We start from the raw sequence: 27,364 nt of genomic DNA on the forward strand, positions 1-27,364 counted from the left end.
CTGAAAACTGCGTGCCTTCAACAACAGTAATGTCTTCTCACAGTTCTAAAGTCTGTGATCAGTGTGAAGGTGTGGGAATATGGCTGGTTCCTCTGCAGAGCTGCTCAACTCTCCTTGGCTTGTCTTCATGCTCACATGACATCCTTCCCATGTTTGTCTGGGTCTGAGCTTCCCCCTTCTATAAAGAACCACTCTACAGCCTGGACTTGCTCCATTTACTCTAACTACATGGACAATGACACCGTTTCCAGATAAGGTCTGTTACTCTTCGGTAACATGGGTTAAGACTTCAATTGATAAAGAGGGGTTCAGTTACACAAATTCTACCCCTAACACAACTCTATTTAAATTAGCTTTACACCTACTGTTTGAAAACTGATTCCTTCTATCCCAATACCAAAACCTTATGAAAATAAAATAAAACCTTATGAAAATAAAATACAGACATAAATAAATTTGCTGCTGCTTTTAAAATTAATAGACTTTATTCTTCAGATTTCAACTCATGTTTTTCTACATTGTTTAAATCTAACTCCTTTCCCAGACTGACTTTAGAAAAGTCTTCAGAAAAGGTCAGAACATTGAGCACAGTAGCATGCCCCTGTGGTCCCTGATACCAGGAAGACTAAGACAGAGTATTACTTGACTACAGCAGTTTAGAATCAACATATGACAATACCAACTCAAAAGATAAATAAAAATTTAAATTATTTATAAAATGATGAGACTACAACACCTAAAGAAAATCAGTAGTTTCTTTTATAAAACTTCTTTTATTATTCATTCCTTTTTTGTTGTATTGGTGTCAAACCCAGGTCTTTGAGCATTGCAAGGGTTATATTTCAGCTACATTCATACTCCTGATGCTCCCTTAAAGAAATAAAGTGACAACCTCTCTTGGGAATTTTTTTTTATTGCTGTGAAGAGACACTATAACCAAGGTAGCTCTTATAAAAGAAAACATTTGGGGTTGGGGATTTAGCTCAGTGATAAAGCGCTTGCCTAGCAAGCGCAAGGCCCTGGGTTCGATCCCCAGCTCTGAAAAAAAAAAAAACATACTGAAAGCATTTATTTGGGGTCTTGTTTACAATAGTAGAGGTTTAATCCATTGTCATGATGGTAGAAGCATGGTAGCATTCATGGCACTGGAGCAATAGCTAAGAGCTACATGCTCGCTCTCACACACACACACACACACACACACACACACGGAGGGGGCTGGCAGGAGTTTTCCAGTGACACACTTCCTCTAATAAGACCACACCCACTCCTACAAGGCCACACCTCCTAATCCTTCTAATCCTTCTCAAGTCACTCCCTGGTGACTAAGCATTCAAATATATGAACCTACGGGGGTCATTCTTATTCAAATCACTGTACAGCACGGTTTTCTAGTCTGCCTTAAAAAATACTAAATTCTATTTGTCTGGCTACTCCTTTAAATCAAGGACATCCTTATTTCTATGAGAACTTTTAGGCGAGTCTATGCTACATAAGCCACTTTCTATAGAAGGGAGGGAGGAGGGAGGAGGGAGGAGGGGAGGAGGAGGGAAAAAGGGAGGGAGGGAGGAGGAGGGGGGAGGAGGGAGGAGGAGGAGGAGGGAGGAGGGGAGGGAGGAAGGAGGGAGGAGGGAAAAATTCTCTTCCAATGATGTCTAAAAGCTTTCCTCATTTAAATAATTAAATTAATCATCTTTTCTACCTTGTTAAACCCAGCCTCATCCTTGGAAATCTGAAAATAAAATTCAGGGCATCCCGCATGCTAAGCAGATACTGTACCACGGAGCCACACCCCAGTTCTACCTGTTATCTGAGGAGAACTTCACTAAATCCTAGCATTACTTAACCTTGTCTGTGCACTGAGAAACATTTTAAAACACCAAATAAGTACCAGATAATTCAGAGCATCTGGGGATACGGCCAGGGCCTATAAATAAACTAGCCCGATGGAGTGCGATTTGCACGCAGAGTCTAGGACCACTGATATAAAGGATTACTCAAAACTGCAGTTGTCAACTCTATTACTCATGCAAGTCTCTGCATGACAGAAATCTAAGCGTATATTACAGGTCTTTTGCTACTTGGCATTTGTACATAATTTTCATTTTGTTTGCGGAACAGAAACAAAGCAAGCCACAAACCCTGGGGACTAGAGAAAAAAGATTTCCTGGAATAAAAAGTCTATCAAGACAGTTTTTAAAGCATCTGCTTCTAAAAGTCTATTTCACTATAGAGAGAAAAACTGACTTTCATAGATTTTTCAAATTTTACTGGAATTCTTAATAGCTCAAGAGGAAAAAATATTATATACAGGTAAATCCTAGAGTATATGTTCAAAGCAAAATTTCAGCCAACATTTTAGCAGCAATAATACAAATCAAACCAAGGGCAGTTCCTCACATTTCAACACTATCCCCGAAGTTTCCCTTAGTCATGGTTCATCACGTAAGTTATGAGCCAATGCCATCAACCTTGTGTTTCTGCTAATAAGCTTGTCTAGTTCTCTCACTAGAGCAGGCCCTGCAGTCCTAGATGGAGACTAAAAACCTACAGAATGCTACCTCAGTGCTGTCAAGCAAGTTTAAGTTTTCAACATGCTTTCAGATATTAAAGAAAACAAGAGCACTCACAGAACTTGCTTGCCAAGTTCCCCTAACAGCAGCTCTCAATCTGTTCCATGGTGATTGTGAAACATCCTGCACATCCTAGAAAACAGCTCACAGCCGAACAGCAAAACATTTTCCTCAAACAAAAAGCAGGGTAAAAAAAGTCTTTTAAAATTCCCTCAATGCAGAAATTTCTCTTCAAAAAACAAGTGTAAGACAAGCATGCTTTCAAGTAGTTAGTATATATTTGTACCAACACAGAGAGACAGATACACACTCACACACACACACATACACACACACTTTACATATCTTGAAAGAACAAGTCTCAACTTCATAAGGAAAAACAAAAAACCCAGAATGACTAAAACAATCCTGAACAAACAAACAAAATCCTATAAAAACTGCATGGTATTAATATAGAAAGAGACGGGTGGATCAGTAAAATCGAATCAAAGACCCAGAAATAAACCCATACACCTACGGACACTTAAGTTTTGACAAAGAAGCCAAAACCATACAATGAAAAAAAGAGAGCATCTTCAACCAATGGTGCTGGTCTAACTGGATGTCTACATGTACAAGACTGCAAATAGATCAATATTTATCAGCCCCCCCCCACACACAAAACTCAAGTCCAAGTGGATCAAAGACTTCAACATAAAACCAGACACACACACACACACACACACACACACACGCAGACACACACACTTAATCTAATAGAACAGAAAGTAGGGAATAGCCTTGAACTTGTTGCTAAGGAGACAACTTCCTAAACACTTCCTGAACACAACACCAATGGTTCAGGCACTAAGGTCAAGAATTAATAAATGGGACCTCATGAAACTGAAAAGATTCTGTAAGTCAAAGGACACCATCATCAGGACAAAATGACAGCCTACAGATTAGGAAAAGACCGTCCCTAACCCTGTATCCAACAGAGGGTGAATATCCAAGATATATAAAGAACTCAAGAAGTTAAACACCAAGAATCCAAATGACCCAATTAAAAAATGGGGTAGCAGAGCTAAACAGAGAATTCTCAACTGAGGAATCTCGAATGTCTGAGAAGCACTGAAAGAAATGTTCAACATCCTAAGTCTTCATGGAAATGGAAATCAAAACAACTCTGAGATTCCACCTTACCCCCTTCAGAACAGCTGAGATTAAAAACCCAAAGGACAGTTCATGCTGATGAGATACACACACACACACACACACACACACACACACACACACACACACTAGCACTAGCACCAGCACCACTACATCACCACCACACCGCACCCTGACAAGGCCAGTGCCAGTGCCTCATTCCTCCTATCATCTTCAGAATCTCCTTGACCCTAAGAATTCTCTAGGAAACACATAAGCTAAACAACACACTTTAACACAAGTTCCTGTGTGCTGTGTTTCAGTCAGACTGGGTTCAGCCCAAGCTTTCAATCTCCAAAGATCTGAAGACCTCAGATTTACTCCTGAAATGACTTCCTTTGCCTCTGATTTTGAAAAGGTCAAATGCTTAGAAGGCCACCATGTGCTCTGACGTGTATTTCGCCGTGCACCAACTGTATTACAAATATGCACGTGAAACACAGTCAGCAGTAAGCTCTCAGTCTCTGAGTGTTTAAACACACTTAGAAGAAAAACAATGTGTTGGTGTGTTCTAATTAGCTAGGCTCTTTAAGTCTTATTTTCTTGTATGTTAAGAAAAATAAATGTGAGACCATCTTTGAAAATCACCATAGGAATTAAATAGCATGGAGCTAAATAACTTTTAAAATTGTAAGGCATGTAGAGGTACTCAAGAAAACAACCTGATGAAGCTGTTCAGACTTTTACCTAAATAGAAACAGGATCCATTGGTCTCTCTTTTGTTGCTTTTTGGGAATTAGGGGCTGGGCCTCTTGCACATTTGGCAAGCACTCTACCACTGAGCCGAGTAAACTGGGGAGGTGGGGTATGCCATGCATGCACACACTACCCCCAGCCTGGCTTTGAACTCAGCAGTGATCTTCATGTCTCTACCTCTCAAATTCTGGGATTACAGGCATACACTGCCGAAATAAGCAGTCTCAAAAACTGGCTTAGGGCCAGAGGAGATGGCTCAGTGGCAGAAGGTCTCTGCCACCACGTCTGACAGCCTGAGTTTGATCCTCAGGACCCATACAGTAAAAAGAGAGAGCCAATTCCTACAAAATGTCCTTTGACCTCCATATCTACACCAAGGGGCATGTATACTAAACAGGTAGGTAGGTAGGTAGGTAGGTAGGTAGGTAGGTAGGTAGGTAGGTAGGTAGGTGGGTGGGTAGGTAAGTTAAGTAGATAGAAAGACTAGATAAGATAGATTGATTAGATAGGTAGATAATAGACAGACAGACAAATAAAACAGAAAGAAAATACATAGATGGATACAGGATGGACAGATAGGAATAAAGAAAAATTGGCTTATATGATTTTTAACCAATTGGATGGTCTTTTTGTTTTAATTTCCTTTGCACCTGTCTCTCTCTTTCTCTTTCTGCATCTCCCCCCCCCCCGTGTGGGCATATGTGTACACATGCTTGTATGTGTATTAAGGCCAAAAGTTAGGTCTGGGTGTTTCTCCTTGGATGCTGTCCACCTTGTTATTGCCGTGCTGTGTTTTGCTCTTTGTTGGCAATCAGCTCTAGCACATGGAGCAATAGGTGCATCCAAAGATGTAGACAGCTTTAGTCGTCCAGTTCAAGTGCTGTGTGTCCTGAGACACTATTCCTCCTTCAACCTCTGCTGAGACTTCACCTGAAAAGCTTTCCTTCGTTGTATGGGAAGGATAGCAAGATACGAATGGTTCTGTTGACAGTCAAAGAGGAAAACTGTTGTCATCTGCAAGGCGCTAAGGGTCAGGGACAGCAATGCCTGCTCTTAGTATTGTACACAGGTGTCTACATGGAGCTGCCCCACTCTGCACATGCGGCTGTGAACAGTTTGCCAGCCTTGAGTATCACTGTTATGTCCACTTGGTAAAAAATGACTTAAGAAACTCGGAATGGAAATTGTTTAAATAATTCATGAAAGTTTAAGATCATTCACCATTAAATTATTTGGGCCTCTTCATGTTACATATGTGGAAATTATTCAATTACTCTATTACTTTTGCTGCTGCTTAGGAATTTTCATTTTAAGCAAAATATTTAGTCTAGATTCCTATAATTCTAAAAACACAGAGCATAACTCAAAGCAGTAGCCCAGATCCTGTATCAAATCCACATAGCCCTTGCACCATCCCATCAGCATTTAACAGACATATAATCAAACAAATCAAGTGCAGAATTGTCAAACTTACTAAGGAAACGCGTGAGCAGCTATTAAAACAAAGTATCCCCTACTAGGTAGTCTCAAAGAAGTGCAACAATCAGAACTGGAATCCAGGCATATATTAAACACAATGTTGAAGAGTACTGATTCTGGGTCCCTTTTCATCCCTGGCTATAAAGTCTATTATAGGGGGAGAATTCTAAGTCTAGTAGTTGTCAGGTAACACGGAATGTTGTGATGTCACATTACAGAAAACCAAGAGGCCGCGCCATCTCTGCAGCCCCCTCTAGTCTCCACCTTTGAAAGCGGTTTAAAGCGATGCTTTTAACAAAAGCCCTGGTGAAAGCAGCTGTCATGCTAAGGACTTGGATGGTGTGGTGGTTTGAATAGGAGTGGCACTAGGCCTGGATGCTCGGCCACAGAGAGTGGCACTATTCTGAGGTGTGGCCTTGCTAAAGAAAGTGTTATCCCTGCGGAAACAGGTCATGTGTGCTGAAGCCTCGCCCAGTGTGGCACGCAGTCTCCTCCTGCTACCTGCAGATCAAGATGTAGAGCTCTCAGCTCCATCTCCAGTGCCATGTCTGCCTGCAGGCTCCCGTGTTTCCCACCATGATCATGGACTAAACCTTATGAAACTGTAAACTATCCATAATTAAAAGTTGTCTTTTAGAAGACTTGCCACGATCATGGTGTCTCTTCCCAGCAATATGACCCTAAGACAGACAGATGGCTTACACCACTGGAGCTCCACAACTATGCCATATTGCTGACATTCCCTAGCCAAGCTGCCCAGAAGCAGCCGACCTAAGACGTAAACCCAGACAGTACGACTGACGACACCTTGCTCAGTCAGCAGGCTTGGCCACCACAGAGTGCAGGTCTGGGCTCCTCAGGTGAACCATCACTGTAATCAGGTTCATCTCAGTTAAAGCTCGGGTTTTAAGACGTATAGATGGCTATATTCATCCTGAACCCTGTATTTAGAACCACAGCAAACTGAGTTCAATGGCTTTCTCCTCCTGCTGCCTACCGATTTGGATGCAGAACTCTCAGCTAGTTCTCTAGCACCATGTCTGCCTGCAGGCCATCACTTCCAACCGTGATAATGGATTAGACCTCTGAAACTGTAAGCGAGTCCCAATTAAATGCTTTCTTTTATAAGAGTTGCCACAGTCATGGTGCCTCCTCAGAGCAACAGAACCCTGTCTAAGACAGCACACATACTGTCTTGCAACAACAAGTAATAAAAACAAAGGGCAGGGACTTGGAAAAGGTGTTCTGTTTTGTTTTGTTGTTGGTGTTTTTTTTTTGTCAGGTTAAATTGTTAATTTGGCCATGCATCTCCCAAAAGTAAGGCAAATAAGGATCATCTTAAGGTTTTTGTTCTGTTTTGTTTTTCCCTTTGTCCTGGCACAGCATGAATGAACACGCTTATTAAAGGCTATAGCCCTAGGTTTAATTCCCAGTACAAGAAAGGGACAAAGTGGGTAAGGGATCCAACCATAAAAAGAATATGTTATGGTTCCATTTATATAAAAAGCCTATAATATGCAAATATACAAGGACAGAAATAAAATTAGTGGTTTCCTGTGCCGAAAGTGGGTAGAAATAGCAAACCACCTTTGAAGTGGAAATTAGCTTATCCTATACCAATCTACAAAGTGACAATGAAATCAATACAACCTTGGCACCATAAAAAATTATTCAGTTATACAATAAATATAAGTTCAAATTTTATGTCTGACTTAGGGTAATTCAAACAACAATTCAGTTTTAAGATAGAAAAACATTTTTAAAAATCAATAAAAGTAGAGAGTAAAAAACTGTGGAAGAGGGAGAGTTGTCAGATCACTGTAGCACCTCCCACATAAAAATATGAGCTTCTGATGAGCTGAAGAGCTAAAGATGCGAAACATACTAGAAGAAAATTTAGTAACATTAGATTTAAGGAAAGTTTCCTTAAGCAGAAACTAAGAAAAAAAAACTCAAACTTTATAACATTAGTTCAAAGTACTGATGAATTTTTACTGAACTTTTGAAATTTCACATATAACACATATAATAAAAACTAGTAATAGACTAGAAGGAAATGTCAATTTACCCAGTCTAGTCATAAAACTAGATTACTAAGAAGTCAATGGTTAGACTATATCTGCATTATAAAGAAGTATTGGGCAATTGGACACTAAGTAACTCAAAGAAAGTTCAAGTGATCAATAAACAAAATTTAAAAACAAAATGCTACTCATTACTCATTTACAGAAAGGTAAATTAAAATAGTAAAATATCATTTTACTATTTATCTATGGAGACAGGCTGGCCTCAAACTCACGGGATCCACCTGCCTCCCTCTTGAGTGCTGGGATTAAGAGCATATGCTACTACACACCCAGCAGTGACCCCAGGTTAGTGACTTTTCAGATGACCTCCACAGCTGGAGAGAGACACTATACGGAAACAGGTGTTGTGACAAGATGGCGGTAGGTAGGTCATAGTCCTGCTCTGACTGGTTCTCAGAGAGCGAAGAGCAGCAGCTCACTCGCCCTCCACACCCGCCCTACAGCTCCTTTCATTTTCATTCTTACCATGCAGAGGAGAAAAGCAAGCGCAAAGGATTAAGTAATTTGCAAAGATCTCGGGAGTAAATTAAGGAACAGGGCTAGCGACCAACCCATGCATTCTGATTTCGGGGTCCCAGTTCTTAGTCAACACTGCCACTCCATTCCCAAACAGGGATTTTTCACTGCCACACTAAGCAAAATACTGGTAATGTCATAGTTATAGACTAGTAGGGTAAATAATGTTTCACTCAAATATAGAAAAACAAATACTACGGACCCTACACACACCATTTTACACACTTATTTTTTTTAAAGAAGAGATTGCAAGTCCAAACTCATTTTATCACAGTGGCCGGTACTGAACTCCTAATCCTCCTGCCTCAACCATCTGAGTGGTAAGATTGCAGGTACCAGCTGCCACATCTGACACACTTCATGCATTTTTGTAGTATGTCATTTTAAGCAGGCAAATCATTACTTTCATGTGAAAATATAAATTAAACTAAGCCAGTTATGGTGTCACAAGTCAACACTCCAAATCCCAGCACTAAGAAGATGGATGCAGGAGGATCTTAAAGCCAAGGCTAGCTTGGCTACAGAATAAGATCTCATCTCAAAAGTAAAGAATAAAAGTGAAAACAACACCAAACAAGGAAGCAGACCACAGTCCAGATAGCTTGATAATGCGAGCAATGGGCCCCTGAACCCAAGCCCCGCAGAGCAGCCGCAATACACAGTCCTGAAAGTCAAACTGCACAGGCTCTAACCACTAGCTGGACGGGTTGGAGCAGCTACTTCACTACTTTAGATCATGGTTTCCCCATGAGAAAATAAAGCTATGCATTTATTTCATACATTAACATATAAAGTAAGTGTATAAGGGAATGAAAAGAAAAAAGGACAAAGAAAAGAAATGAGAGAAGGAAGAGAAAGGAAAAGGAAGCAGTTGCTAAGTGCGGTGGCCCACATCTGACATCCCAGCATTCAGGAGGTGGGAGCCGGGAAACCAGAGATTCAAGTTATCTTCAGCTATATGAGGTCAGATCTCAAAATCTAGGAAGTGAGCCAAGCATGTTGGGGAATGCCTTCAATCCCAGCACCTGGAAGGCAGAAGCAGGCAGATCTCTGAATCTGAGATCAGCCTGGTCTCCACAGGGAGTTCTAGGCAAGTCAGGGCAACACAGTGAGACCTTTTCTCGAAAAAATTGAATCCAGTAACACACGCCTTTAATCTCAGCACTTGGAAAAGAAGTATCTGTGAATCGGAGGACAGCCTGGTCTCTATAAGGGAGGAGTTTTAGGCCAGCCAGAACTCCACTGTAAGACCCTGTCTCAGAAAAATTAAGTAAGTAGACAAAAAAAACAAATAAACAAATATTAGAGCAAGAACCAAATTACCCAAACCCTTCCTAAAGACATAAAGGGAAGAAAAAAAAACTTAAATAAATTAAGTACATCCAACATAGTAGTAAGTGTACATGCATTATTTTCAATACATCTTTCAGTCTTATACACACGTAAGAACTCAGAACTATAATGTAAAACGTACTTCTCCTGGTCAGAGTGTGAGAGCCAGCACACTAGAACATGCCAGTGAGCAGAGCAGCGCTCTGTCCTCTGCTGCCATGGCCTCTGTGCCACAGCAAACCTCACCACCGCTAGCTTGGGACCTGTCACGGGTCCTTTCATCTAGAAAGGAGGCAGGCAGCACTCTTTTTCAAGCTTTCATATGTGCACAAACATCCTGTCTCAAAACAATTCAAAATCACTTTCCCCCCTGGAAACATCTCCTCTACTGTCTCTAGATTAAATTCCTATCAGTGCCAGTATGCTTTCAGGCGTTTGCCTTTTCCTCAGGTGAATGTCATCTAGACTTTAAGGATAGTTAGTCCCAAATTCTCGCCATTTGTAAGTATATTTATAAACTTGGTATTACACCATTCCAGTACACAATACAAAACTACAATGTCCTGCCAAAACTGAGAACCAATTTTATTATTTGTAGTAACTGTCTCTGGAATAAAGCAGCTATCAGAACTGATCTACTAAGGTTTGGGGAGCAGCCTCATGTCAGGCTATAAATCAGCCCTCTTCAGCACACTTCAACCGCACTGCTTCTCAAAAGCCTCTTAGCAAAGGACCTCTCTTGACACATCAATTCCCACGCCACTGCTCTCGTCCCTGCACAGCCTGTCCTAATTATGAAGTTTAGCCCTTTCACACTGTGGAGGGATCAGAGGCTCCGAGTTAAGGTTAAACCCTTTACCTCAGTATCTCTTGAGACCTTACTTATGTGAAGTCAGTAAACAACACAGCACACAGATTCAATGAAAGGAGACTTAGGAAGTGCTAGGTTCAATTCCCCTACTGAATCACAAATCAAGCTGTCAGAAAATTTCCTTGGGGAGTGGGGCGGTCATAGTGTTTGGATTGAAAAGTGTGGTGAGATGGCCAAAACGGTTTACTCTCCTTGAAATAGTAAATAATTAAAAGGTTAATTACAGACATTGGTTATGTTCTCTAGAACTCTTTAAAATAATTAAAGAAATATTACTAAGGGTAGTTACTATTTGGTCTAATTTTACAGAAAACCAAACACTACTTCCTTGTTACCACATCAAAATGAACAGTCATATTTACATGTAGTGAATTAAAATATGAGATGACATTACTACTAATATTTAATTTCTAAATTTTTATTTTAGAACATTGTACTATCTCCTAAAGCAAATATTCTGACACTGATGAAAACTCAAAGAAATGTACAAAAGCCCGGCTTTTTCTGGCTCACCTGCTGTTCATCCTCCATGACGTTGCTTGCAAAGTCAAACACTAGGTCGTTCTGTTGGACAACAGCAGCCATAGTAAAGCATTCCCCTTAGATCCACATGAAAAAAGTCCCAAGCAGCTTCAAGTCTGGAGCAGTAGGTAAGGTGCAGGGGAATTTGGGGAAAGCCTCTGGGGCAGGTCTGTGAAGTTACTGCAGACAGGACGATCCTCAGCGAAAGGAGTGCTTCAGATTTGCTTGGTGCACTGACATCCTAAGCAAACAGGCACTTTTTCTGAAATCATTCACTAGGTCTTCTTGTCCCTGAAAGACAAAGACTTAAGTTAGTGGTGAAAAAGCAATCCCCTGGCTAAAATGTAACAACTGCTTCAGCACAGTATCTCCAAGTGTCATTGTTACTCTTAAGGAAAATCAGCATGGCTAGTAAACACAGGGTTTTGGTTTTCAAGACAAACTTTCTTTGAAGACCTCATTCCTAAAATAAAATCTCCCCCTCACTATTTTTTTCTTGCTTCCCGGAGGTGTACTTGAGTTAAAGTATTTACTGGGGTGGGGTGTGGAGGGGAGGGATGTTCCAGTAATAATCAGGAAATTTTAAATCCCAGCAGAGCACATAAACAATTTCATTCTCACTCACCCAGCAAATCACCTGCATGCACAGTAACCACTACTTTCTCTAAGTCTCACAACAAACGCATTCGTCCTTGACAGCAGCGAGCAAACGCCATCCCCACCATATATATCTAAATGAAGGCAGTTACAGGTTGTAAATGCCGTTTGAGCTTTTCAAGAGTGAGCAGAAATTAAAGCCTACTTTTCTGTCCCTGAAAAGCCCGGGGTGAGAAAAAACCGCTTGACCAAGCCTGTCTTCAGGGGCTTCTTTTTGAAAGTACTAAAATGTAGCCTTATCTCCAACACAAGCAACAGGAAGGAAACTGTACTTGACCACGTCACGGCAAGTTCGAACATGCAAAGGGCCGCACTTTACAACAGTAGAAAAACAGAAATGCAACTGAGGAGCAAAAACAACCTCACAGAGCTCTGAAAATGACTGCCAACCACATTTGGGTATTAGTGTTTTTAAAGGTAAAGCTGCCACTAACAAAGTTATTATAGGTGTTTATTACAATTGTATTAAAGATTAAATGTGCATGGGCCATAAATGTGACATGAAAAGTTAAGATTTTAAATAGTCATGTTTTTAAAATCTAGTTATTTAAAATATCTTTTATAATGTTAACATAAATAATCCAAAAGGATGACAACTTGAAGTAAAGGAAGGTGACTAATCCTAATAACAGTAAAGACACGTTTGGGACTGAGAGCCACGGGGAGTGAGCCAGTTTCCTGGAACGCTTACATCTAGTTAGCAGGAGGTAGCCAGGTCAGGTACACCATCTCCTAACTTCAGTCAAGCCAATTCCCTGTATATTCCAGGTTTTAGAGACCAACATAGATCACTGTAATTTTCATAATTAGAAATCAAAATTAAATAAGGGTTAGGAATTTAAGTCAGATTTTTACTCACTAAACTAACTCAGTTTCAAATCAGTGGTGTTCAATCTGACCCAGTCCACTCCTTTTAACAGAGATTTAAGTATAACACTAAGAAAGTGCTTTAAACGCAGTCTGGTCGTGTTTTGAGCCTAGAGAGGACAAATATGTATACATTTGTGTTTAATTAAGCTCAGGTGTATCAACATAGGTGCATTCTTGACCTTGCATAAGCATTCCTCATTTTTGCCCTTACATTGTGACATGGCCCATTCCTCTGTAGTAGCCCTGCCTTCTCTGTCGTTCCACTGGCCACGGCATCTTTGTTCTTGTCTCCCTTCTCTCTTTCCATTATCCCCATCCTGAAACATTCCCTCCCACCTCTCAATCTTATCTTCCCATTCGTCAATGTTTACGTCACTTTTTTTTTTTTTTTTTTTTTTTTTTGGAGAGAGGGACTCATGTAGGCCAGATAAGCCTCAGACTGGCTATGTAGCCAATAGTAACTTTGAACTCCCGATCCCCTTGCCTCTACCTTCCAAGTTCCTTCATAAAGTCTTCCAACTTCATGTCTAAACCCAAAAGGATGGTTCCCTCCAAAATCACAGCACTTCCTGCCTACCCTACGAACTTAGCTCTAAGCACACAGTGTTTTAAATTGCTGCTCACTTAATTCAACTGAATAAATGTTTCAGTGCTTGGTGTCTGAAAACCAGTAGGAATCTGAAATAAGTAGGGCAAAACCTCTCCTGGGGAAAGAAGCAGAGTTTTCCATTTCTCCTCTACCCACCAGACTTGGTGCCCACAATAAGGACAAATTATGTTTTAAACATCTACCACTGAATATTCAAGCTATTGCTACATATGCTCTTTGTTTACCAATGAAGTACTTTTGATAAAGGGGAAACTACTATCACATTCAAACCCCAGAGCAAGAAAATACAACAGGATTGAGGCACGTTTGAACACAGAGGTTTTTCCGTAAAAGGTTCAAGGGTGCAAACTAAAGCCTGGCTTCCTTAATAAGTGCAGGCAGAGGACCTGTGTGAGGAGTGGCCTGTCTAAAGTTACAAAGTTACTTTTTCTTAGCAGCATCTCCACAGTGCTATTGTGCTTTATCAGCTGCCCTTCGGAAACCTCAAAAGTAATGACAAGCAATGAAAATAGGCTGACCTCACGCTCCATGACTGACAACCTGTAAAAATAACCCAAAATGGCTGCCCCGCATCCCCATCACCCAGCCGCATGGTTAGGAAAAGATAACTGAGCTCTGGCCCACAGTTTCAGTTCACATGTGCAGGGAAGTTCACCGACCCAAAACATAAGAAAAGCATTTCTTCGGTTTATTTAGGCCTCTGACACTCTGTGCCTTCTTCCTACTCATCCTCTTTCCTGTTTAGGTATCTTGTGGCTTTAAAGTGGTTCTTGAGGGGAAAACAAAAAACTTTCTGGTTCTTAAACTAGAAATACCTTCTTTGCACGCCAAGGATAACATAGGTCAGCTGTATTAATTTTATTTAGTAATAGGCTTATACCTACACCAGTAATTCAGTTTTTCACTAAATTATCGGAGGTACCGAGATCTCATGATCTGTAAGCACAGCACAGCTAACACTACAGTCTCATTTCCTAAATCAAAACTCAATTACTATAAAACACATAGTCTTGCTTTTAAATCCACCCAGTCCTTTATGCTATTAAACAGTTTAAAACACAGATTTAAGTAAACCTTTATATCAAATTTAAGGCGGAACTCGGCTTTCTGTTTTTTTCCAAATCTAGCCAGTACACCATCAGTCAAGTCCACCTCAAGAGGCTCTGAGTCCTCTGTCTAAAATGTCCAAACAGACCATGATGCTTCCCTGAAGTTATTCCTGAACATGAAAAGCCATGGGCGTCAAGATGGAAAACAAAGTATCTGATCTACCCTAAGACAACTTGAGAGCCTCACAGAGTTTAAGCTTGTTTAATAGCAGACATGGTGGCACCAGCCTATGATTGCAGGCAGGAATCTGAGGCCAGCTTTGGCTATATAACCAGCCCTTGCCTAAAACAGTCAAACCTGTTTAAATGTACCCATGAGTGAGCCATATATTCAGGAAGATGGCTGCTACAACAGTTCTCAAACACGTTTCTGCAACACTACAAAGTAACAAGGAAAAAGGAGAAAGCTCTTCATTTACCGCTCACACACCAGTACCTTATTTGCATGTTTCAGGAAGTAACCCAGTTTTGAGCATCCAAACAATTCCCAGACTATCTCTACTGCCTTTTTCCTTTGGGGGACTACAGCACAGAAACGCTGAGAATTAAGTGAGACTCCTAAGTTCTAATCACCAATCTTCACACTTGAGGTAAAGTCATAAAACAATTCTGATGAACCCTAACCCCAGACCTCTTGGGCTCCGCCTCTGAGGTATGGCCCTGAGCAAGGTTTCCATACACTTAACGTAAGCCTCTAGTGCTCTCCTCATTCTGGTAAGTGAGCATAATAAATGGCAACAAGATCCAGAGCTGTGAAAATCATCTGAGATGCTTGTGCCTGGGACTGGGACTGCAGGTCAGCCACAGAGCACTTGCCTAGAAAGACACCAGCTTCAGTCTCCAGAAAGCCAAACACATGTGCAGAGTGCCTGCCACATAAACTGAACTCAGTAAACATTAGCTTAATTATAGCTCTGTGTATAATGGGCAAAATATGCAACAGGTGCTCGTTAGATTCTAATTATTTCTTAAGTCTCCTTTCTATAACCACTAAGAGTCTTTGACCAGAGCTACTGGTAAGACTCCAGCACCATAGCCCATTAGCAACAAAATCGATGGACTTCAGTGCTTTGCATTTTGGTATCCTTTTGATAAATCCGGTTGTATAAAGATTAGGACTTTTTTTTTTTTTTTTTTTGGTTCTTTTTTTTCGGAGCTGGGGACCAAACCCAGGGTCTTTGCTTCCTAGGGCGCTCTACCACTGAGCTAAATCCCCAACCCCAAGATTAGGACTTTAAAACTTTACTTATGAGGCTAGAGAGATGGCTCAGTGGCTAAGAGCACTGCTGCTCTTGTAAAGGAACTAGGCTCGATTCTCAGCACCCACATGGTGGCTTACAACCATCTGTAACTCCAGTCCCAGGAAATATGATACCCTCATGCAGGCAAAACACCCATTCATAGAAAAAATTTTTAAAAAACTTCACTTAACAGAGTCCAGTTAGGACCCTGTCCCAAGCACAGTGACATTATCAATTTTAAACACAAAACACTGTTTCACATTAATGGCTATAATAACTCAATTCAAATTGTTTTGTATAACTTAATATAAAGTATTTCAAATATAAAAAAGCATAAATTGAAACTTGCAAAAATTAATCCCTCTTTGAATATAAAGCCTAAAATATAGGATTTAAGGACCATTTCAGACACAAAAGTATAAAATATCCATTAAGATTGTACATTAAAACTGGTATTTATAACTTTTATATTGCTATTTGTCGGTTTTCAAAAATACAAAGTAGAGACAGATATAACAGCCCATAAAAATGTTGAATCCCATTTCTTTTCCCTCAAATAGTCCTTCCCTTACAGAATCTTATCCTAAATAAAATACTTAATACATCAAGTTTGGGTTTTTTTAGCCAGATGGTAGGGGCACGCTCCTTTAATCTTGGCACTTTTTTGAAAATTACTATAGTACAAATACATGTAATGTAAGTAAACCATGCATTTAATGTAAGGCTCTAGTGTTCTCTGTGGAAATCAATAAATATAGAGAATCAATTAAACAAACAAAAGATTTTAGGGTAGATCATTCTAGCTCAAAAAGGTAAAAGGCATCAGGGAGGAGGAAGGGGATAACTGAATGGCTAACCAACTATTCGGAGGACACCTGGTGGATATGTACACAGCTGGCTGGACAGTGGAACCTCAGTAAGTGGAGTTCTGTAATGACTGAACAGCAAATGCCTGAACAGGAAGTGCTTTTGCACCAAACCATAGCTAATGAAGAGACCTTTGCAAGATTTAAAAAAAAAAAAAAAAAAAAAAAGGCTATTTGGGGAAAAAAATACTAGAAGAAATGCATCGGAAATTAAAGAACACAACATGAAAAGAGAGAGGCTCCACATAAAGCTAGAAACCAGACTCAGTAGACCCACCCCTTGCAATGACTGTGATTTTTGTGTGGTGGATCACGATTGGGCTTTTTTTCTAATGTTTTTCATTGTTTTAGAATGCTAGGCAACAGAAATGAAATCCAGTCCGTGGTTATTGAAACAGACTGCACAATGGTCCGCTCATTATCAGTCCAAAAGTTTTGTAGAATTACAGGGTTTAGAGTTGAAAAACGCCTAGGAATAACTGAGGACTACACATTTCATCAAAAAGGTAAGGAATTTAGGGCCATAAGCAATCTGACCTGCCAAAGGACAGCCAATAAGCAGCAAAGAGAACATAGAGGCCCAGTCTCTTCCTGCCCCTGTCTCCATCTTACTAGTGGGACTTCATTCATGTTTTTATTAGCAGAGAACCAGGGGCTAGGGAACAGCTCAGTGACAGAGAACTCATCTTGCATGCACAAGGCCCTGAGTTTAGATCACAGCACCACCAAAACCAAGCATGTGCTCCCAAACACGTTCCCACTCCAGTACACTTATTAATTGAAATGTCTCAGAAAGATATTTTATGCATCCACTTGATCCTTGGAATACATCCCTTCTAACCATATGTACAGTTGGAGTGAAAAGAAAGTTTGAAGATTTCTCCTTTGTAGCTTGGAGCCTTGGTTTACTATTCCTGTGCATCCCTAAGTCTACCATACCATATTCTTCACAGCTTCACTCAGCCTTAAAATAGGGAAATAAAAATAAAATAAAAATAAAAGCATGTAAGCCTTTTATACAGCCACCACAACTTAATATTTCGTGCTGTTCACTGATGTTCACAGTTCAAGTACAGTATCGCGGCCATTGTGAAGTGAACATATGTGTGGTCATGGGGACAGAAGAGCTGACTCGGGTTAGGAGTGCTTACTGCTCTGGCAACTCACACATTACCTGAAATTACAGCTCCTGCGAATCCAGTACCCTCCTCTGGCCTCTGTGGACTCCAGGCACACATGTGATCCACATACATCCAAAAGGACACACATAAAACATGGAACAAAATACATAAATCTTTAAAAAGAAAAATAAATGTAAACATGGGATGATACCCACACCACAACGTAACTGCCATTATGCAATTACAATTAAATTTCTCCAAATAAGAACAATATTAGTCTACTAGATACCAACAGGAAGGAAGGAAAGGACAGTAATTTTAAGATTTCTTCCTGTGCTTATTGCCTGAATATATGTATGTGCGCCACATGCATGCCCAGGTCCTGGTAGAGGTCAAAGGAGGGCATCAGATTTCCTGGGACTGAAATTATGGAGTTCATGAGCCACAATGTGGGTGTGATGAACTGAACTTGGGTTCCCTGCAGGAACAGCAAGTGTTCTCGAGCACTGAGCCATTTCACATGCCGTAAGACAACCATGTTAAAATAAAGCTCGCTCTAAAGATCTAAGTCATGTACCATAACACAAAAGGGGGGTTAATATTCAGAGTAAACAAATCATTTCTCACTGCATTTAGGCCTTTCATAATTTAATTTAAAAAAAAATACCAGATATGGTGGCAGAGAGATCTTTAACCCAGCACTTGAGAAGAAGACACAATCAGATCTTTAAGAGTTCAACATAGCAAGCTTCTGGCCAGCCAAGGCTACATAGTAAGACCCTATCTCAAAAAAGCCAAACGAACAAACAATTAATAAAATGCTTGGGGCTGGAGAGGCTGGAGAGATGACTTGTGAGTTACAAATGCTCACTGCTATTCTACAAGGACCAGTATACATTTCCAGGCAGTAAGTGGCATACTCATACACAAACACACAAACAAAATTTTCTTTAAAAGCAAGACTTGGCTGTTATTCATCTGTAATCTCACATTTGGAAAGTAGAGGCAAGAGAATATTTTCTAGCCTAGACCACATGAGAACCCAAAAATAAATAAACTTGATGTTTTAATCCTTTTTTTTTTTTTAAATGAGTCTTCTGATTTTTTCAAATTCTGTGGCTGGAGTTGCTTCTTAGAAAGAAATAAATGAATAAAACTAAGTTTCTGCAATTCATACCATACCACATATCTGACCACCAGCTTGGTTTTGTTTGTGTCTTGGAGACGTTTCCCTACATAGCCCAGGCTACCCTAAGAACTCAGGCCTTATCCTGCCTCTGAAGTGCTGGCAATCCACGTGTGTGCAATCACGTTCGCCTCCCACATCTTTTAAGTAGCTAGCTATTCAGTGTAGCTTAGAATTAGGCATTTGTCAACTTAAATAAACTGTCTTCACATCGGGTATTATTTAATTAAGACAGGAGAAGACTAGACATTCTTAAACAGAAAGAGCACAGAGGAGTGGCAAGCACAACTTTACCAAACCTGCTTTGACGTTTGTATAAGTAAAGCACAAATGGTGGCGTTGAATAGAAAGCCCACACACGGTTCTGAGGAAGCCGAGGCAGGGCCTTTCCCAATCACACTCACCTTACCTTCAACTGTGGTGTTAACTTTGAAAGCCCATCAGGATGATGGGACCAATCAGGCTGGCTTTCTCTTCTCTTGCCTTTTGCTGACACCGGGAGAACAGTCTCAGGCCTCCGAGGGAGGCTGCAATTACTCCCCACACCTGAAATTCCAGTTCTTTCACATACTTCTCCACTTCCACTATTGGCCACTCAGCGCGCCCGGTGTCAGGTTACCTTCAGTCGGCATTTATTGCACCTAAAAAGCCAACAGACCTCATACCTAGGCCTGTTACTACCTGTGGTCTCAGGATTAGCCCTCTCTGAACATGTTCTGAAAACATGAGAACTTAAAGCTAAGAATTTAAAACCGTGACTATCATAAATTTAGTCATGAAAATATTTAATGTCTTTCTCAAAAAGGCTATTATTGTCAAAATATTACCTTATGTTTTACTATGCACGCTAACTGTCTACAGAAACTTTCTTCTGTCCAGTACCCAAAACCTGAACTCTGACAAAAAACATCTACCCAGAAAACACCAACATGCTAAAACACCCTTATCAGTAAAACCTGTTCAGGCAACGAGACATTTCTCTGCAACAAACAAGAATTAACCTGACAGAAATCTGTTTTATTTCTGGGGCTGTTTATTCCTGTGGTTAATATTTTCATTTTAGGAAAGAAGACCAGGCTCTAACGCCATGGTTTGATCCTCATCACTTGGGCTTTAGCACTGCCTGCATGGGGAAAGGCAGGGAAAGGCTTAACCTCCAGGGCCACTCTGTTCCACAATAATCCCAGCACTCACAGGTTAGACACCAAGGCGGGAGCGATGCTTACCAAGATCCCGTCATTGGTATTGGTGTGTGTGTGTGTCACTCAGCCAATCAAATGCGTTCGGTTGCCAGTGCCCCCATGTGTTGGTGCCTACTGGCCAGACAGTCTAACCTAACTAAGCTCCAGGCCAGAGAAAGGTTCTGTCTTATGGCTGGGGATCCTTAAAACCATCCTCATGACTAATGGGCATCTCAGCTTCTAAACTCAATGGAAATAAAACACCAGCAGCATAAAGACCTCAAAGATGAGAGACAGGAGAGCAGAAGGCAGGGGGTAGAAGTATAAAAAACACACTTAAAATCCTGAGTGCTTAAAAAGCATGTGTGACTCTATTTTCCTTTTTATGAGTCTCAAAAACAAACTCCACTGTAAGTAATCTGAAGGTATGGGACCTATATGGCCTAAAAGTTCAGTGTTTTAATCTTTTAAAATATTAAGGGCACAATTTTTAGATCATTTGAATCCATTTCAACTACATTTCATCAATTAAAGCTCAGCTCCTTAGATTGTAGTGGGTCCAGTGACAGAATGTGAGGGTTATGAACGCCTTGAAGAGATTTCTTCTCTATCTCTGTCTCTCTGCTTTGGAGACAAGTTCTCAGTGTATAGCCCCTGCTGACCTTGGCTGGCTTGAACTCAAAGACCACCTCCCTCTGCCTCTAGAGCAACTGAGATTATAAGTGTTCACTACCACTGTGGGGAAAAAAGGGTTCCTGACTATACAGAGACAAAAGTCTAATTCAAAATTAAATGTATAATGAATTTGAGATGCTTCTGGAAGCACACATCCATGTGACTTCACTGTAGCTTTGGTTCAGAACACACATCATGCCTACCTTGCACTGTCCACTATGCAATGCTGAGCGCTACCTGAGACCTCAGCTCAGACTCCAGACTTCTGTATGTCATGGACTGCGGTGGTTTTTACTATACATGTTTTCTGTTCCTACAGAAACAGTTTTTACTATGGAAAACAAAGAGTTTTAGTATTTTCCTATCATCATTGTTTGATACCTGAGTATCAAATTTAGAATGTTTAGAACGTTTGGTTTTTAAAATCATTACTTGTGTTTATGAGTTGTGTCATTTAAAAAAATGTTCCGTGAGGTCAAGGAGATTGCTCAGCAGGTAAAGGAACTTCTATTATGCCTGTGTTAACCTCTAATACCTGAAACCTAAAGGAGGATGAATTAACTCCTGAAAAAAAATGGTTCTCAGGCCTCCACGAATAAGCCACGGCATGAACATACACACACAGGGCATGGATACACACACACACACACACACACACACACACACACACACACACACACACTCTAAGATTAAAAAAAAAGTTCAGTGAATTTTAGTTTTGGATTAAGACAGAATTTGCAACAATTTTGGAAACAGCCCCAAATATACTTCTCCCATTTTTTTGTACCATGTATTTATTTGAAGCAACATTCTCAGTTTTGTAATAATAAAATCAAAATATCAATCAACTCTAAAAATGTTTTAGTACCACAATGCTAAGATTTAATTATTGTATGTGAAAAAATAAACAAGTAACCTTCTTTAGCATGTATGCTTTAATAAATGATAAAATTATACACATATGAAAGAATTGTTCTATTCAATGGTTTACATTCAGAGCATCTGTGTGTGTGTGTGTGTGTACGCACACATGTGTGCACGATCACGTGTGTAGTTGGCATGTGCCACACATATATGACCACCAGCATGGTTTTGTTTGTTTCTTGGAGACGATGTTTTTCTTCACAGCCTAGACTGCCCTGTAACTCAGGCTCCTCCTGACCCTTTGCATCTGCCTCTGAAGTGCAGTGAACAGCTTTGCAGGAATTAGTTCCCCCCTTCCACCATGTGGGTATTGTGTGTGGGACTTAGTTTTGGTTGGTAAACTTGGCAGCAAGAACCTCTCCTCACTAAACCTTACAAAATAATCCCTGATTTAGCATCAGTAAACATTAGGTCTGAATACCTATTTTACATATGTATATAATTAGGGGTCATGTAAAATCTCTCAGGACAAAGGTAGCCATGTGCAGAAAGGCTCCACAAACCCCTAAAGTGCATCAGGGTCACTGGATGAGGTTTACTCAAATGGGAAACACACTTCTTTGATGTCTATCTCTGTCTCTGTCTAGAGCTAATCAAAAGATCTCAAGAATCTATGTTCAGAAACACCTCTACTATTAATGGATTCAGTGGTAAGCACTTCAAGAATGACTGCTGAATTTACCTAAGTGCTGTACTGTGGAAAATACAGAAAATCGTGCCTTGTCCTTGATCCATGGAGTTTACAGTGAAGTTTATAGTGTGGTTCAGTAAATAAGACAAGACAGCTAAACCCCAGAAGGCAGCATCTAATTGTTAATAAAGCAGGTTCACAATGCATCTTTTCACCCAGTCCGGGGGTTTCCAAATAGGGTTCTGTTTTGTTTTGTTTTGTTTGTTTTTGTTTTTTTTTTAAGATTTATTTACTTATTATATATGAGTACACTGTAGCTGTCTTCCAACACACCCATTACAGATGGTTGTGAGCCACCATGTGGTTGCTGGGATTTGAACTCAGGACCTCTGGAAGAGCAGTCAGTGCTCTTAACCACTGAGCCATCCCTCCAGCCCCTAGGGTTCTGTCTTAGGGTCTTATTGCTGTGAACAGACACCATGACCACTGTAAGTTTTATAAAGGACAACATTTAATCAGGGCTGGCTCACAGGTTCAGAGGTTCAGTCCATTATCATCAAGGCGGGAGCATGGCAGCATCGCAGCATCCAGGCAGGCATGGTGCAGGAGGAGCTGAGCTCTACATCTTCACCTGAAGGAAGCCAGGAACAGCTTTGTTGGTAATGACTTTGCCATTTCCCAGAAGTTCAGCCCGCCTTTCTTCCTCAGTCAGGTTTCTCATGCATTCAATTTCTGCTTTCTCCTTTTCTAGTGCTTCTCAGTCTAGTGCTTCTCTGTTCCCCTTGATTCTTTTGAGCTCTTGAACCTTCCACACTTCGTACTCCTCGTCATTTTCATCATCGGTACTGGGTGCATCCAGGGAGGCAAGGGACCGCCCGTGCTCCTCTGGCTCTTTCTTGGTCTCTTCTTCTACAACCTTGAGGACGCACTTTCCCGCTCCTCAGCCACGAGTTTTACTTCCTGTTCCAGTTCCTTCTGTCTCAATGCCTCAGCTTCTCGTTCTTGAACTGTCACCCAATCCTCCTTTCCAATGAAGGCAGGCTTAAGTCGGGGCTCCACGTCATCTTCACTGTCTGCGTACTCCTCAAACCCAGCCTCTGACTCGGACTCCTCCTCAGAGCGTCCTCCTCAGAGCGTCCTCCATCTTCCACCTCCATGACTTCCATCTCTTCATCTTTTCCTTCCTGTGCTCGTTGCCGCATCATGCCGCGGCGCCACTCTGTTTCTTCATCGTCGATTTCTCCCTCCTCTCCCTCACTGCTGTCTTCTTCCCTGCGCCAAGCGTCTCCTCCTTCTGAGTCTCTTCCTCCTACTACTCCAGCTTCCACCATGTTTCTGTGTCGAGCCAGCCTCTCTTCCACATCTTCACTACTGCGGTTGTAAACGCCCAAGTCGGGGGTCACTGGATGAGTCGTCCTCCTGTTCCTCAGGCTCTGCTTCTTGTTCCTTAGCTCTCTTAATGAACTGAAATTCTTCACCCTCTTCATCTGAGGACTCCGTAGGGGCATAATCTGGTCTCTTTCCAGACACACAACGTTTTACCTTCACTTTTTCCATTGAAATCTCAGTCTGTGGTCCAACTCTCCAACAATGATCAGCAGCAGCTATGAATGGAAGTCCAAGGATCTAGCAGTGGCTCGGTCCCACAAGGCAGGCAGGCAGGCAAAAAAAAGAGAGAGGTTCTTCCTTCTTCCAATGTTCTTATGTAAATCTCCAGCAGAAGGTGTGCCACCACACCTGGATCTGGGACTTGCCTTGTCCCACGTGACCTTGAACTCAGAGATCTCCTTGCCTTAAGCTCCTGGGATCAAGATCAGGATCACAGACGAACCTTCCAATTCTGGACTGTAGCTCATTCCAGATACAGTCGTTAACAACTAGGAAGGGCCGATACAGGTTCTAACAACAGAGGGTGGTCCCTGTGCTCAAAAAGCCCAATGACAGTCCCACTAATCTGGTACTACTGTTCAAAATGGCAGGAAGAGCTGCGACTTGCACAGATGATGCACTGCTGAAGTGTATGTAAGCCACTCCCCTTTGCCTCTTCTTGATGGCCTAGACAGTCCCAACAAGCATGGTAAAGTGCTCGGGTTGTGGGAAGAACAAACAAACGTGACTGAAGGAGTGGGCTGCAGCTTTGTTCTCTGAGGATGAGGAGGGAGGAAATACAGGAATGGTAATACACATCTGGAATTCCAGCACCAGGAAGACAGATGTACGAAGAGGAAATTATGACCACATAATCAGTTCCTGTCTCACAAATAAGCCAGGTATGGTGGTGCATGCCAGCCATTATCCCAGCCAACAGAGAGTTGAAGGTCATCCTAAGTTGTGCACTTAGACCTTACCCCCAATAACTTAAAAGCACAGTGAAAGCTACGAGGGTGCACTGGCTTGGCATCCCAGCGACTCAACAGCCTGGCAAGAGGACTAAGAGCTCAAGCCTGGGCTGCACAGGAGATCAAGGCCAGCCTGGCAACTGACACAGAGAGGCCTGCTCTCAAATTTGTTTAAAAAAAGAAATTAAAAATACCAAAAAAGTTAAAAGAGGTTTGGCTTCTCCTGCAGAGTGCTTGCTCAATGTGTGAGACCCATTATCACCCCAATATCACCAAAAAAAAAATTCACAAACTAAAAATTCTCTCTTCTCTCCCTCCCTCTTCTCCTCCCCCTCAGAGACATTAAAGGTGTGGACCTCCATGACCAGCCAAAAAATGTAAAAACATGACTCTATTACATTCTTTGTATCTGCTACTCAACCAAATATCAAAATAACCTTCATTCACTTGAATATCAGGAAAAATATGGACTAGTTGCATCTATGTTCTCAACTTGAATTAAGTATTTTTGAATAGATGACACTCAGCTATGAAGTAAAGCAAGGTGATATCCATGACAGATTCAAATCCTGTTGCCACTCAATCCAGTCTGCTACCACTAGCATTCAGGACAGCTTTACTTCTAAGGACCCAGCTCAGCAGAGAGCTGAGCACACCTAGCATGTGCAAAACCCTGACCTCGACTCCCAGCTCCACAGGAAAAGGGAAGAAGAGAAGGAAAGCAGAAGACAGAAGTACTCACTTTATTCCAGGGAGATATCAGGAGTGATATTCGTGAAGAAATGGTTATCTTGAACAAGTAAAGTCACATTTAAGCTTAGCTCTTTCCTAGAAGCATTTTTCTGCTTTGTGGGTTTGTTTTTCTTAAAACGTTCAGTTATTTGATGTGCACATGTGTGCAGCTGTGCATGTAGAGGCTCTGTCACACTCTGCCCATTCCCTGGAAACAGGGTTTCTCACTGAACCAAGATACTATGCTGACCCCCAGCAGGAGACTGGGCTTGGACTCTTAATCCTCCTGTCTCCTCCTCCAGAGTGCTGGGATTACAGGCCTGCCTCACCACACCTAGTACATAGAATCCTGGAGACCAAACTCAGGGCCTCATACATGCTAGGCAAGGATTCTACCAACTAAGCTACAACCCAATCCTCCTTTGATCTTTTACAAGTAATTTTCAAGCTTGGAACGGTGGCTGAGGCAGGGTTCCAAGTGAGGCCAGCCTCAGACACACTGAGTTCAAGGTTAACCTGAGCTGTAAGACCCTGGTCTGATGCATGGACCAATAAAAGGATGAGCAAACAAGAGTTGACATTTGAATTATATAAATTTTAATTTTCCCAACTTCTATCAAATTTCAAGTGAAAAAAACCTGATAATATGCAAACTTCATAATTTCCTGGAATAACTGTTCTGAGCTAAATGCCTACTTGTCACAATTCTTGCTCTGTGTCACAGAAGCACGTAAGATTTAGTGACAACAGGAAATAATATAGACAAAAGATGTTATAAACATATTCATCTCATTCGATGCATAAATCAGGACCGTAAAGAACCAGACACACTTTCTAGCCGCCTAAAGGGAGTCTAAGCTCAGAAATCTAATACAACTAAACTGTCCTCAGCCAATCAATGCTTTGAACTAGGACAGAAATTAATAATATTAAGATACTTGATTTTCATAAACAATAAAAAAAATATGAGGCCCAAATAGATGACATCGAGCTGTTTAGTAAAGCAAGGTGATAATGTGACAGATTTAAATTTCTTCATTACTTGATACAGTCTGCTATCACCAACATTCAGGACAGCTTTACTTATAAGGACCCACAGTTCAATGTAGGAGCGCTGAGCACTCACCTAGTGCATACAAAGCCTGGCTATGGAGCTATCAGGGACGTGTGCGCCTATGCTTGTACTCAGGTGTGACCTAGATACTGAGTATACTAAAGGCAATTAAGGCGTAATCTTTGACCTTACTAGGTTGGTTCCTAGGAAAGACTGGGAGCAGATAACTAAATATAAATACATGTATCAATCAAATAGTGGGAGGAGGGGAAAGGACAAATACTTATGAGATTAAGCCTTATAAGGGAGCTAGTTCATTAGTGATAACTCCCATCTGATCTTCCCAAGTTCAAAGTCTGTGAAAGAGAGGGAGACATTCTAGTCAGAAGGAGCAATCCTAACAGCAACATTTAAATCTAAAAACGAGGTGGGACAACCTAGTAGAAAACAAACTCTTCCAACAAGGAAAAGAAATTGTCTCACCCCCTCAGCTGTCTTCAGCACCTTGTGAGTTTAGTCAGATTTTCCTAATATAAGACAAATAGAAGCCAAGAAAATGTTAAAGGGTATACAGAAGAAAATGCAGCCATCTACACTGTCATAATAAGACCACAAAAACACGTATGTTCTTTTACATTTCCCTCCATTATTTGAAATCAAATATACTTGATAAGGCCAGGCATAGTGGTGCATACCTTTCTTTACTCTACTGAAACAGGTGGACTTCCATGAGTCTGAAGCCTGCTTGGTGTACATAGTGAGATCAGAAGAGCCAGAGCTATATAATAAAGACACTGTCTCAAAATTAACATTAAATAAATAAGTGTGCCCAGTAAGCCCGATGACGGCTCTGTAGCGCAGCGGCCGCAGCTCAGTGGTAACCAGCATGCCCAGTTATGTG

General features: G+C 41.1%; 1 protein-coding gene and 1 pseudogene across 1 annotated transcript in view; both read right to left on the bottom strand.

Moving 5' to 3' along the window:
* The window catches only part of Elf1 (E74 like ETS transcription factor 1), a 96,892-nt gene that overhangs the window by 30,027 nt on the left and 39,501 nt on the right, over positions 1 to 27,364 (bottom strand). The window contains exon 2 of the mRNA XM_032917950.1: positions 11,259 to 11,558. Within this exon, the coding sequence (XP_032773841.1) occupies positions 11,259 to 11,330 (72 nt within the window). The 5' untranslated portion in view covers positions 11,331 to 11,558. The remainder of the gene's footprint in view (positions 1 to 11,258; positions 11,559 to 27,364) is intronic.
* LOC116913154 overlaps positions 22,936 to 27,364 on the bottom strand; it is a 43,542-nt pseudogene continuing 39,113 nt past the window's right edge.

The sequence above is a fragment of the Rattus rattus genome, chromosome 12 (assembly GCF_011064425.1).
Source record: "Rattus rattus isolate New Zealand chromosome 12, Rrattus_CSIRO_v1, whole genome shotgun sequence".
In the NCBI taxonomy this organism is placed as follows: Eukaryota; Metazoa; Chordata; class Mammalia; order Rodentia; family Muridae; genus Rattus; species Rattus rattus.